At 42.5% G+C, this 12,927-nt stretch overlaps 1 protein-coding gene across 8 annotated transcripts in view; it reads right to left on the reverse strand.

Moving 5' to 3' along the window:
* Positions 1–12,927, reverse strand: part of pak1 (p21 protein (Cdc42/Rac)-activated kinase 1) — a 205,058-nt gene that overhangs the window by 9,558 nt on the left and 182,573 nt on the right. For all 8 annotated transcript variants that reach the window (XM_068033116.1, XM_068033117.1, XM_068033119.1 and 5 more), the window contains 5 exons: positions 12,624–12,687; positions 12,017–12,065; positions 11,813–11,925; positions 8,627–8,744; positions 4,217–4,316 (listed from right to left, as the gene is read on the reverse strand). In XM_068033116.1, coding sequence (XP_067889217.1) covers positions 4,217–4,316; positions 8,627–8,744; positions 11,813–11,925; positions 12,017–12,065; positions 12,624–12,687 — 444 coding nt within the window. The remainder of the gene's footprint in view (positions 1–4,216; positions 4,317–8,626; positions 8,745–11,812; positions 11,926–12,016; positions 12,066–12,623; positions 12,688–12,927) is intronic.

Genomic DNA, 12,927 nt, shown 5'->3' on the forward strand with positions numbered 1-12,927 from the left:
AGGGCTCAGTACTGGGTCCCCTGCTTTTTTATGGTGTATATTAACGATTTGGACATAAATGTAAGGGGCACAATCAAGAAGTTTGCGTATGACAGAAAAACTGGCTGTGTGGTAGATAGCAAGGAGGATAGCTGTAGGCTGCAGGAAGATATTGATGGTCTGGTCAAATGGGCAGAAAAGTGGCAAATGGAATTCAACTTGGAGAAGTGTGAGGTGATGCATTTAGGGATGTCAAACAAGGCAAAAGAATACATGATTAACGGTAAAATACTGAGAAGTGTAGAAGAAGTAACGGACCTTGGAGTGAATGTCCACAGATCCCTGAAGGTAGCAGGACAGGTCCATAAGGTGGTTAAGAAGGCATATGGAATCCTTTCCTTTATTAGCCGAGGTATCGAATACAAGAGCAGGGAGGTTGTGCTGGAAATGTATAACTCATTGGTTAGGCCACAACTTGAGTACTGTGTGCAGTTCTGGTCACCTCATTACAGAAAGAATGTAATTGCACTAGAGATGGTACAGAGGAGATTTATGAGGATGTTGCCAGGACTGGAAAAATGCAGCTATGAGGAAAGGTTGGTTAGGCTGGGGTTGTTCTCCTTGGAACAGAGAAGGCCGAGGGGAGATCTGATTGAAATGTACAAAATTTTGAGGGGCCTGGATAGGATGGAGTTGAAGGATCTATTCACCTTAGCAGACAGGTCAGTGATGAGGGGGCATAGATTTAAAGTGATTGGTAGAAAAATTAGAGAGGAGATAGGGAAAAACCTTTTCACCCAGAGGGAGGTGATGGTCTGGAGCTCACTGCTTGAAAGGGTCGTTGAGGCAGAGACCTTCAACTCATTCAAAAGGAGTCTGGATATGCACCTCAGGTGCCGTAAGCTGCAGGGCTACGGACCAAATGCTGGAAGGTGGGATTAGAATAGCTGGATTGTTTTTTCGGCCGGCACAGACATGATGGGCCAAGTGGCCTCTTTCTGTGCCATAAAGTTTCTATGATTCTATTCACTCCCTATTTTTAAATATATTGTTACCTCTTAACACATCAGCAGAATGGACTTCATAAAAGCAAGTATGTTAGTATTCCACAGCATTAATGTGCTTGGTTTACCTGATCAGGGGGTCACAATGAGAATTAGGAGTTCCACATTTAATTTACACCTGCTTACATTTTATTTGATGTCAGCATGCGTTCAGTGCATGGAAGGATACATTCATAGGGTTAGATGGCACCTGTGTGGAGCATAAACATGAGCATGGACCCGTTGGGCCAAATGGCCAGTTTCTGTGCGCCCTTGCCACTCTCAGTGCTTCTTCCAACTGGTGTTCAACATGGAGGAGTACTAATTCATTAGCTGAGGGGGTACCGTAGGTGGTAATCAGCAGGAGGTTTCCTTGCCTATGTGTGACCTGATGCCATGAGACTTCATGGGGTCTGGAGTCGATGTTGAGGATGGCCAGGACAACTCCCTCCCGACTGTGGGACAGGACATACCTGGGGATGGTGATGGCAGTGTCTGGGACATTGTCTGTAAGGTATGATTTGGTGCTTATGACTATGTCAGGCTGTTGCTCGACTAGTCTGTGGGACAGCTCGCTCAACTTTGGCACAAACCTCCAGATGTTAGTAAGGAGGACTTTGCAGGGTTGACAGGGCTGGGTTTACCGTTGTTGTTTCCGGTGTCACGGTCGATGCCAGGTGGTCCTCTGGTTTCATTCCTTATTGACTTTGTAGTGGTTAGATACAACCGACTTGCTTGCCAGGCCATTTCAGAGGGCATTTAACAGTCAACCACATTGCTATGGGTCTGGAAACGCATGTTGGCCAGACCAGGTATGGACAGCAGATTTCCTTCCCTAAAGGATATTAGTGAACCACCTGGGTTTTTACAACAATCAATAATGGTTTCATGGCCATCATTAGACTAGCTTTTTAATTCCAGATTTTTATTAATTGAATTCAAATTCCATCTTCTGCCACAGTGGGATTCAAACCCATAGTAGTCCTGTACTGTTACCCATTCACCTGTCAAGGAATTTTCTGTAAATTGAGTAGAATTCGAGATCCACAAATATTTCTCATCTGGAACAGTAAAGACTGCCTTTGGAATTACCTGCAGCCTTAAAGCCATTAAATCTCTCACTTACTTCCCACTTTAGGATCTGGCCAGGACAGCAAAATTTGGTACTTAATTTGGCCTCAGAATGACAAGCAGGCAAAACTAAAAACCCATCGCGTTTCCCCATTCCTGATCACTACCCGTTACTGACTGCCAGGAAGTGCATGTAAACATTGCAGGGGGACAGGATAGCACTTCCAAGAAAGAACTTGCATGTATATAGCACCTTTCATGACATCTAAAAATGCTTTACAATTGTGATTTATGTGTAGAATAGGTCCTTTCACCCACTCGAGGAATTGAATACCTAACAGTGTTAACCACTAAATATAAACAATCTGAGGCTGGGATAGGTGAACGACAGAAGTCATTGTGTTAGTGCACTGAACATTTTCCAACAGGAATGATAATAGTGCCATCTGGTGTCACAAATGTAGATGGCAGAGGGTGTAAAAACAAATTTGTTTGTCGAATGGTTCTAAATTCATGTGACAGCACACAACATGCAGCCTTCCTACATGGCTGCGGTGTAGAGGACTAGACCATTGCTGCAGAATGGATTCAGCATAAAACAGCAACTGAAGTCTGCAAGTTCAATGCATATTCCTGGAAATGGAGGGGTACGATAGAAATCTGCCTCAAAAACTTGCTGAGGGGGAAGCGTTTTCTGATACTTGTAATTTAGAACATATTTTTAATTCATGTATGAGTTTCTGGTACACCTAGGTGCTCTTGGGAAGACAGTGGCAAACCTCCTTGAACACCTGTAGTCCATGTGATGAAGATGTCCCCGCAACGCTGGCAGCAGTTTTAAGCAGTGTCTTCCTAAGTCAGCTAAGAGTCACCCATGTTGGTGTGGGGCTGGAGTCAATTGCAGGCAAGACCAGGTAAGGACCTCTCACAAGAGGACATTAGTGAACCTGTTGGATTTTTAATAACAATCTGACAGCTTCGTGGTCACCTTTACTGATAGCAAAATTTTATTAATTACATCAAATTCTTAAACTGCTGTCGTGGATTGTAGCCCAGGCCACTGGATTACTCATCCAATAACATGACCACTACACTACAATGTGGGAAATGAGTGTTTCTTTGGCAAAAGAAAGAATGCTGAAGCCTCATTCACCAAGTAGCTCCCCTTACTGAGGGTTAGTAGGATTTAAGCGCAGGCTTGGAGGGCCGAATGGCCTGTTCCTGTGCTGTACTGTTCTTTGTTCTTAACTTTTGTTCAATCGTCATTCAGTGGGGCAGCCACATGCAGCACAATGGAAGGAAGTGTGCTCTCTGCACAATCCTATCTTGGGCAGCACCAAGCTACAAATCTCGAAGACAAGATACTTCACCAAGAGAGTGGAGGCAAAAGCCAAACTTTTTATCCAGTTCCGAAGAAGGGTCACTGACCCGAAACGTTAACTCTGCTTCTCTCTCCACAGATGCTGCCAGACCTGCTGAGTATTTCCAGCATTTCTTGTTTTTATTTCAGATTTCCAGCATCCACAGTATTTTGCTTTTATTTTTATCCTACACTCCTGGAGGAAACACTGTCCTCCTCCCTCAGGCAACAGAATGTAGCCTTTGTGCAACACATAAGAACATAAGAAATAGGAGTAGGAGCAGGCCAAATGACCCCTTGAGCCTGCTTTGCCATACAACAAGACCATGGCTGATCTTCTATTTCAACCCCAATTTCCTCCCCTATCCCTCTATCCTTCGATTGCCTTAGTGTCCAAAAAAATCTGACTGATCACAGCCTTGAACATACTCAACAACTGAGCATCCACAATCCTCTGAGGTAGTGAATTCCAAAGACTCACAACCCTCTGAGTGAAGAAATTTCTCCTCGTCTAGTCCTAAATGGCCAACCCCTTATCTTGAAACCATTACCCCTGGTTCTGGACTCTCCAACCAGGGGGAACAACCTTTCAGCATTTACCCTGTCAGGATGTCTAAGAATTGTATGTCTAAATTCTGCCTTCTAAAAACAAACTGAACTCCCGGCCTCTGTTCAAAATGAGACATTTAAAATGTTATAATGGAGCTGAAATACCACTGACGTTAGGTGGCCTGATTTTAGTTTTGAGAGTTTGAATACATACTTAGCTTGACAGAGCCATCCATTCCCAGTAGAATATTGTCACTCTTTATGTCCCTGTGAATGACCTGGTTTGAATGTAGAAACTCCAGTGCCTGTAGACACTAGAAAAAGCAAAAAGAGAGAGAAATCACTGTAAAAAGAACAAACCCAGCAGAAATCCCAACAGGACCCCACTGTCAGGTACAGGTTATGTTGGAGATGGGTACCTGTGCTTCAGGGAGTGGGGAAGCAAGCCACATGGCTGAAGATCACAAAACCTAGGCTGATACTCCAGTGCAGTATGAGGGAGTGCTGCACTGTTGGAGCTGCAGTCTTTTGTATGAGATGTTAAACTGAGGTCCTGTTTGCTCTTTCAGGTGGACGTAAAGGATCCCATTACACTATTTTGAAGAAGAGCAGGAGCCCTCTCCCCAGTGTCCTGGACCAATATTTATCTCTCAACCAACAGCACTAAAAACAGATTAGGTTATTATCTTCTTGCTGCTTGTGGGAGTTACTGAGTGTAAACTGGCTGCCACGTCTCCTACATTATAACAGTGACTATACTTCAAAAAATACTTCATTAGCTGTAAAGTACTTTGGAGGTTGTTAAAGATGTTATATAAGTCCTCTTTCTTCCCCCATTTATATTATATCCCTGCCTTCCGGGTTGGTCTTGTTCTCTGCTTCCCAAGGCTAAACATTTAAAGATCTTCCCCGCACCCCGTGATACCAGGGCCTCCATTTTTATTCCAAATGTAAGTGCGCCCATCCCTTGGCCCAATACACTGCTGGCACAGCCCTTGAACCATCACGTTGCCAGCTTGCATGGATTCACTCCCATGATATCCAAGGGAAGATTCCAGGGTAAATTGTGAAGTCGCAAATACTTTGCGTGCAGTGTTACTCCACAGCGTTGCTGGTAGTCTCTGTCCCACAGAGCAAACAGGGCAAGATGATAGGCAGCCATGTAGCATTGCTGACTTTTGCAATGCAAACAAGAATATTACAGATGTACTTTAATCTGCTTTCTAATCAGTGCATGATGACTGGCTGCATCAGCATCTCTAATTGTAGATAAACAAACATATTTCAGACTAACCTAGTTTTCAGAGGAGAAAAAGAAAGGGTCAATGGGGCAGTGAGGGGCAAGGTGGTGATGAGGTGGGGGAAAGAGGGAAGCAGCAGTGGCCTCTCCTTTTCCAAAAAAAGTTAACTCCAAGTTGTGAGACTGTCAAAATCTGACAGGACAGCATCAATAGCCTTCTGGGTAATCAAACCTGTTCCATTATCAGTACAAAGACAGCAAAAGTTATTCAATTCCACTGTTGGCCATCCTTTATTCCTTGTAATCTCCATTTCCTTTCAATTCTAGTTGCTCCCTCTTGTATGTGGCAACATACCCAGCATCTGCACTGAGGTCAAGCTGAATTTTCTCACACGTGGTACAAGGCTTCTATTTACAGACAGTTTGGTGTCGATGAATTGCTCTTTGGCAAGGCTGCCCAGTTATTTGAGTTTTTTATTACTTAAAATAACTACAGCAATTCCTCAGTTTTACAGTGTGATGACAGAAGGTGCCCTATTTGCCAAGTTTCACAAACTGAAATTGCTCAACTCTTAAAAGTTTGTCAGGATTATACTGGACTGTTGAATTTGTGAAGTCGTGCGCTCATTGAAATCATCAGAACATTATGAAAAAGTTGAGAAAGATATATTTGAAAATCAAATAAATGTTGTAAGAACTTTACAATTTGTTGGGAGTTGGGGGGAAATGACTCTTTATAGGATTAGTACACGAAAAGGCTATTTGACCCATTGGCCTGTGCTAGCTCCCTCACTTGAATTATCTACTCCAACCCCATTCTGTACTCTCTCACTGACCCTTTTTTTAAAAGGAATGTAGGAACAGGAATAGGCCATTCAGCCCCACAAGCCTGTTTTTATTCTACATTATGCCATAGCAGTGCTCTCTTTGAAACGCATAGTTTAAAAAAATAAAAATCACTCAGGAAATCCTACCAATTAAAACAAAGCAATACAAGCAGAAGACACTAGGGTGTGAGGAGACATATGGCTAGCTGCCTTCTGATATCAAGGCAACATTTGTTTTTCAAAAAAAAAAAAATTCCTGAATTTTGAAAGAAATCACCAAAATATTCGCACTCTATTCTTTCAAAAACCAAGTCATAAATCATATGTAAATCATATCTATGACATCTGCATTATACTGTGGTCACTAACATGATGCACTCACTGGGTCCAATTTATGACAGAAAAAGGGGGTGCAACTCAGGTCTTACTGTGTGGACTCTATTCTTTATACGAGAGTAAATTCCAGTCTCTACTCAATTCCTAGTTGGGTACATAGCAAGGGCACTGGCACAGCTCATCACACTGATTGATGACCTGAGTTTTCAGGGGCAGCTATGAAAGGCAGGCTCAGGTCACACAGCAAGGGACTGTTGACTAAAAGCAAAATCTTAACTGTTCCATCATGCATAATCTCCCAATTTTTATTTTAGTTATCTCAACATCACAGTGGCAGGTGATCCCAACAATAAACAAACCACTTCAATTTAATTTTTTTTAAATCTATGCTTTAAACAGGCCAATGTTGTACTGTAGGTGCCATTCAGCTTAGAATCATACAGCACAGAAGGAGGCCAATCAGCCCATCATACTGATGCTGGCTTTTTGTAAGAGCTATGCAATTAGTCATGTTTTCCCCTGCTCTTTCCAAATAGCCCGTCAAATTTCTCTCGTTCACACATTTATCCAATTCCCTTTAGAAAGTTACTATTGAATCTGCTTCCATCGTCCTTTCTGGTGGTGCATTCCAGTTCATAACAACTCTGCATTAAAAAAAAACACTTCTCACACCGCCCTCATGTTTTACTTTAATTCCATGTCTACTGGTTACCAACCTTCTTGTCAGTGGAAACACTTTCTCCCTATGTACTTTAAAAAAACATTCATAATATTGAACCTGTATTAAATCTCTGCATAACCTTCGCTTGACTATACATCTCCTAAGTCTCTTTTCTGGGTTTAATTTTTACAGTGTTTAAAATGAAAACTTATTCTTGCTGTTTTTCTGTAAGTTTTGGGTCCATTTTTACTTCGGCCAGATTTTAAAGGCGAGGTGATGACCCCGCTCACCAGCTGGAAAGCCTCCGCTTGGCCTAGAAAACATGCTGCTATTTTGTGTGGCCCAGGCCCTTAATTGGCTTCAGTTGGGACTTCCGCCCTCTGAGGCAGGAAATCCCGCGTCCAAGAGCTGCCAGTCAATCAGGGGGCAGGCAGCTCTCTGATCCCAGCAGCGCCACCGAGAGCAGTGGTCACTGCTGGGACTGCACCCAACCAAGACCAGTAACAATGGAGGAGATCCCAGAAAAGGTGAGTGAGAGTCAGGCTTGCCAGGTACAATTGGCTAGGCTCTGGAGGGGGCAAAATCGCAGTCTAGGGCAGGGGAGTTGTTTAGTTTGGGGGAGGGGAGGGTGCAGCCCATGCTGCTGTGGGGGGGCCCCCTGTGGGGCACAGGGTGCCTGATCAGGAGGCCCAGCCCCACAAGGAGGCCGCCAAAGGAGGCTGCCAGGTATTACTGAGCAGCCTCCTCATGTGTTGAAGTGCCCGTCAGCTGCTGACAAAATACCAGCAGCAGCGGGAAGAGGTCCTTAAGTGGCAATTAATTGGCCACTTAAGGGCCTCAATTGGCCCAAAGGTGGGCAGACCATGTGCCACCTCCCGCGCTGCTGGTAAAACACTATTTCACGCATCCCGCCATCTGCTAGCCTGTTCTTAGGAATGGGGTTGGGGGGGGGTGGGTGGGTGGGCTGGTGGGGAGAGCCTTGGTCTCCATCCCTTTAAAGGATTTCTGAAGCTTTCCCAGGATAGTGGACAGAAGTGGTGGAGCTGAGCCTTCACCTGCAGTGAAAGATACACCAGCGCAGGCATGTAGATCAGCAGAAGGAAAAGGAGCAGTTTCCTCACTTCTTGCTCCAGTTGATCAGACTGTTGAATTCTCAAGCATTGTGCACCTGACCTGCGTGGCACAGAATTTTCAGGGATTCCAGGGCAAGTTCTAATTTTTTTTTTTTTAAAGTTAACCCTTATCCTTCCAGGATGTTTTCAACCCCAAGCATTGGGAAACAGCAAAAGTTTACAACTGGGTATATGTGAACCTCAGTAACATTGGCACAGGCACAATGGACCGAATGGCCTCCTTTACACTGTAAGATTAGATGACTAAGATTGTCTTACACTTGCAGTCTTTTTTTTTCTCTCTCTTCCATTTCTATCAGATGACAACAGTGACTACATTTCAAAAGTACATCAGTGGCCGTGAAGCACTTTGGGATGTCCTGAGGACATGAAAGGCCCTACATAAATTACTCTATACAAGTTCTTCCATATTGAACTCAAGACTCACCTCTCTACAGACAGCTGCTATTTGTCCTTCATCCATGCAAGTTTCCGTAACGACATCCGTCAGTGAGCCTCCAGCCAGGTACTCCATAACCACCCATAATTCATCCCCTACAAGATAACTAGCAGGAAGAAAAACTAAGTGAATAGTTGAAAATCTGCATGAATCACACAGCCATTTTATTGGTAAAGCTTTAAAGAAAAGCAGAAAATATTGGAATTATTCAGGTTAGGCAGCATCTGTGGAAGCAGAAATGAAGGTTAACATTTCAGGTCGGAGACCTTTCATCACAACTGGTGGATGTTAGAGATGACCAGTGTTTATGAAAGTATAAAAACACTCGTCCCATTATCACCTCCCTTTTGTCTTGTACTATCACTTCTATCATTTAATCACTCCTGTCCTCCACCAAGTCACAGACCTCTCCCTTCAGTTCTTTTTCTGTCCCCACAACCCCCTTCCTTGGATCTACACTTGCTTAAAATCTGTTCGCCTCGAACATCTTCCACTTCTGGGGAAAGGCCATCGACCTGAAACGTTAACTCCATTCTTCTCTGCACAGATACTGTCTGACCGGCTGAGTGTTTACAACATTTTCTGTTTTTCTGTCAGCCGCTGAGTATGATCAGCAGAATCCTGATGCTATTAGAGATTGCCTCGAGACTGAAGAGGTATTCCTGCAATGTGTAGCAAAAAAAATTTCACTTTTTTCAATCCGGTTTTCGTCATCTGCTACTGCCAACGAATCCATGGAGCTGGCCGGCTGGACACTCGCTATAATTTCACCCCCTCCTTGACCACTCATAAGGAAATGCCATTGCCTCTACTTACTACATACAATGTAGATCAGAACTAAGCCATGCTGGACTCCATCCTGTGCCTGTTGTACTGGGCAGCTTCATGCTGACATTCAGAGCCATACTCTTAATTATTAGAATATTTAAGTATATTAAGGTCTGAATTGCTGAGTGAGTTTAGTAATGTTCCCCTTCCTCGCACCGCAATTGCCTCTATGACACATGCAAAACTGTATTTTTTAAAAATTATTTCTCAACATGTAGGCAAACGTCAAGGAATTTATTGCCTATCCCCAATAACCGAGTCGCTTGCTCGGCTACTTCACAGAGCAGTTAAGTGTCAATAATATTAGCATGAAACTCAAAATATAGGCCAGACCAGGCAAGGATGCTCAAGTACCTTCCCTAAAGTGGATCAGTTGAGGTTTTATGACAATCCAACAGTTTCGTGGGCCATTTTTACTGCTGTTTATTTAGTCGTTTGGTAGTACAGAACTTGAGAATTTCTGAAAATAGAGACATGTTGTCGAAGCTTTTCATCTTGCACTCATCAGGACAAACACGCAAGAATAACCAATGTAAGGGAAAACAACCTATACTGCATGAGAAAAGAGCACTGATTGGTTGGCAAGTGAACTCTGATTGGTAGAGACATTGCCATGGAGAATGCACCAGTTTACGGTGACTGGCAGAAGCTTTGTTTGAAATTTAAACCAGACAGCTTGACTTGGTCAAGGAATTGCCATTCGCTGGTTCATTCCTCAGGGCAGTCACTTATATTGTTCAGCTGAAACAGGCGCAACGTGTGTACATGTTCCTTCTGTCTGCAAAGGGGCCTGTGTATTAATATATGTAGCTTCCAGTATGCGTAAATGCACCACACTGCGAGCCCTACTGACAATCCCAAAGTGGTTGTCAGCATAATTCTTAAGACATTGCGGATTATTTAGCAAATGTTGTCCAATCGCGGAATCACATCTAAGGCAACCTAGTTTATTTCCATATTTTTTTCAAAACGAAATTCTAATTCTAAAGCTGCTTTAGAACTTGCCTTTTCCTATTAGTCCAGTCCTCTGGATTACTAGTTGAGTAACACAACCATTATGTTATTGCACCCTTTTATTCAGATAGCTCATCATGTGTGGTATAAAGGGATTCCTTAAATGAAAAGAATTGATATTTATTTCAAATTTGATACCGGCTGCACACCAGGGCTCCTTGGCCTCATGAATAAATCAGGGCAGAAGAGCACCAGTCTACCCAGCAACCAAATGTGTACCAATGCTGCTGGAAAATGAACAGATATCCTCAGTGGAAATGCTGCCCTATCCACAAAGTGCACACTGTTGGTCCCAGGCCTACGAAAGAGAGATGGGCACCCCATGATCTGTGATTAAGGGTGATTATGGGATGGGTATTCCTCCTATAGTCTTTCCATGATTAAGGGGTGGTTATGGGATAGTCACTCCTCCATGAACTTTCTTTGATTAAGGGGTAGTTATGGGTCGGATTCTCATTCATGGCTTTTCTTTAACTAACGAGTAGTTACGGGCAAATTGAGCTTCTTTGACTTGCACATTTACTTTAGATTTCAGTATTTATTTTGGCATAAAGTGAAATACAGTCCAAGATATAATGGGGATATAAAACACAATCCTGAAGCATAATTTTAGTGTCAGTGGTGCGTGTGTGCATGACAAAGGCATCATTTTTCCTTAACTTGACTAACAAATAGAAGAACTGAAATGCTGTTGGAGAGAACAAGCTTCAGCATGTCTGATGGCACATCAGTCTTGATTTACATTGTAATATGGTCTGCTGCAAATTTTTCTGTTCAACATATTGAAACCTAACTACAACATGCCATTTTATTCTCTTTTGCTGGCCACTGACTACACAATGTTATTTTTGATCCAAGACAGTTAACTGTAATCTATTCACACGCCAAAATAAAACAGGCGCCCTTCTGGGGATAAATGCATACTCAATATTGCACATGGAATCTGCTATACTCATGGATTGATACAAACCACTCAACCACATGGTATCTGTAGGGTGTCAGATTTAGTGCTACTGTGGGACAAATTCTATAGTCAGTCACTTACAACTAGAGCATATGATATACACACACACACATACATACATAGATACATACACGCACGCACATAGAATTTTCAATGCCATTGGAAGTTCTTATGCAAAATTGCAAAATTTGGGGCATCAAATCAGTACACTTAATATGAAAGTAGAAGGATGCTGTATCAATTCACCTGCTCCATCCATCACAGGCACTATAAATTGCACAGAGACCAAAACACTAGTCCAGGCATGTGGCTCACATGCACACACGATTCATGTAATGGTGATATACTGGCACATTGCAACTACCCACCTGTCCAAATAATTAACGATATTGGGATTCTTATTTTCCCTCATGACCAGAATTTCATTAATAATCAATTCTTTCTTGGGTTGTTGTTGTAAATTCATCTGTTTGATGGCAACCTGAAGATAATAAAAATAGAATCAAGAAAAACCAGACCTCATTCCTGGAAGTAGTTTAGTAGGGCTACTTCCTGTTCATTCTACAACTCACCTCTTGCCCCGTGGCAACATCAGTTGCTGTGTACACTGTGCCTGAAGCTCTGTTGGTGAACAGCAAATAGCCGTTAGTATACGCTTAACATATTTTGAAGTTAAAGGATGCTTAGGCTTACGGTGGCACACAACTTACTTTAATTAACAATTTATAGTTATATAGTGCCTTCACCATAATAAAACATCCCAAGGCACTTCACAGAAGCAATACAAAACACAATATGACACTGAGCCATGTAAGGAGATATCAGGTTACATGACCAAAGGCTTGGTCAAAGAGTTAGGTTTTAAAAAAACAAATCAGAAGACTTGGAAAATGGAATATACCAACAGACATGGACATTCTTTGAATTATTCGCAGGTCTGTGAGACCAATCCAAACCTGGATTGCCACACATTAGAAACAATAGATGCCCGATGGCTCAGTGTTATACTCATATAAGGTTCAATGGGCAGGCTCACTGAGATAGCCAATCTTCATCAGTGTGACATAAGTGGTGCTACATCACACTGAAAACAAGCTCTGACGCGTGAACTAAAGGCAGACAGGGATAAATGCAATGATTATAGATTTTACAACATTAAATACACAATGTTATACTAACCCCTGTCCAATTTTCTCAAATCTTGAGTACTTCTTTTTCGGATCACCCACTGTTACTATACTTCCTGCAAAATTGTGGAAGGATGTTGAAGTTTAATGATTTTTTTTTATTAACAAGATTAACTTTTTTTTTTAAAAAGACACAATTTAAAAAAAAAACCTTTGTAAGCCTAAGCATGCCAGCTGTCCAATCTCTTTGCAAGGCCTGGACTGGAGCGAGGTTAAAAACACATGAACTTTGCGCTTAGATGAGGTACGCAGAGATGGAATAGAGAAAGGCTGGGTCCATATCTTACTACAAGATT

Source organism: Heterodontus francisci, chromosome 6 (assembly GCF_036365525.1).
Source record: "Heterodontus francisci isolate sHetFra1 chromosome 6, sHetFra1.hap1, whole genome shotgun sequence".
Taxonomy (NCBI): domain Eukaryota; kingdom Metazoa; phylum Chordata; class Chondrichthyes; order Heterodontiformes; family Heterodontidae; genus Heterodontus; species Heterodontus francisci.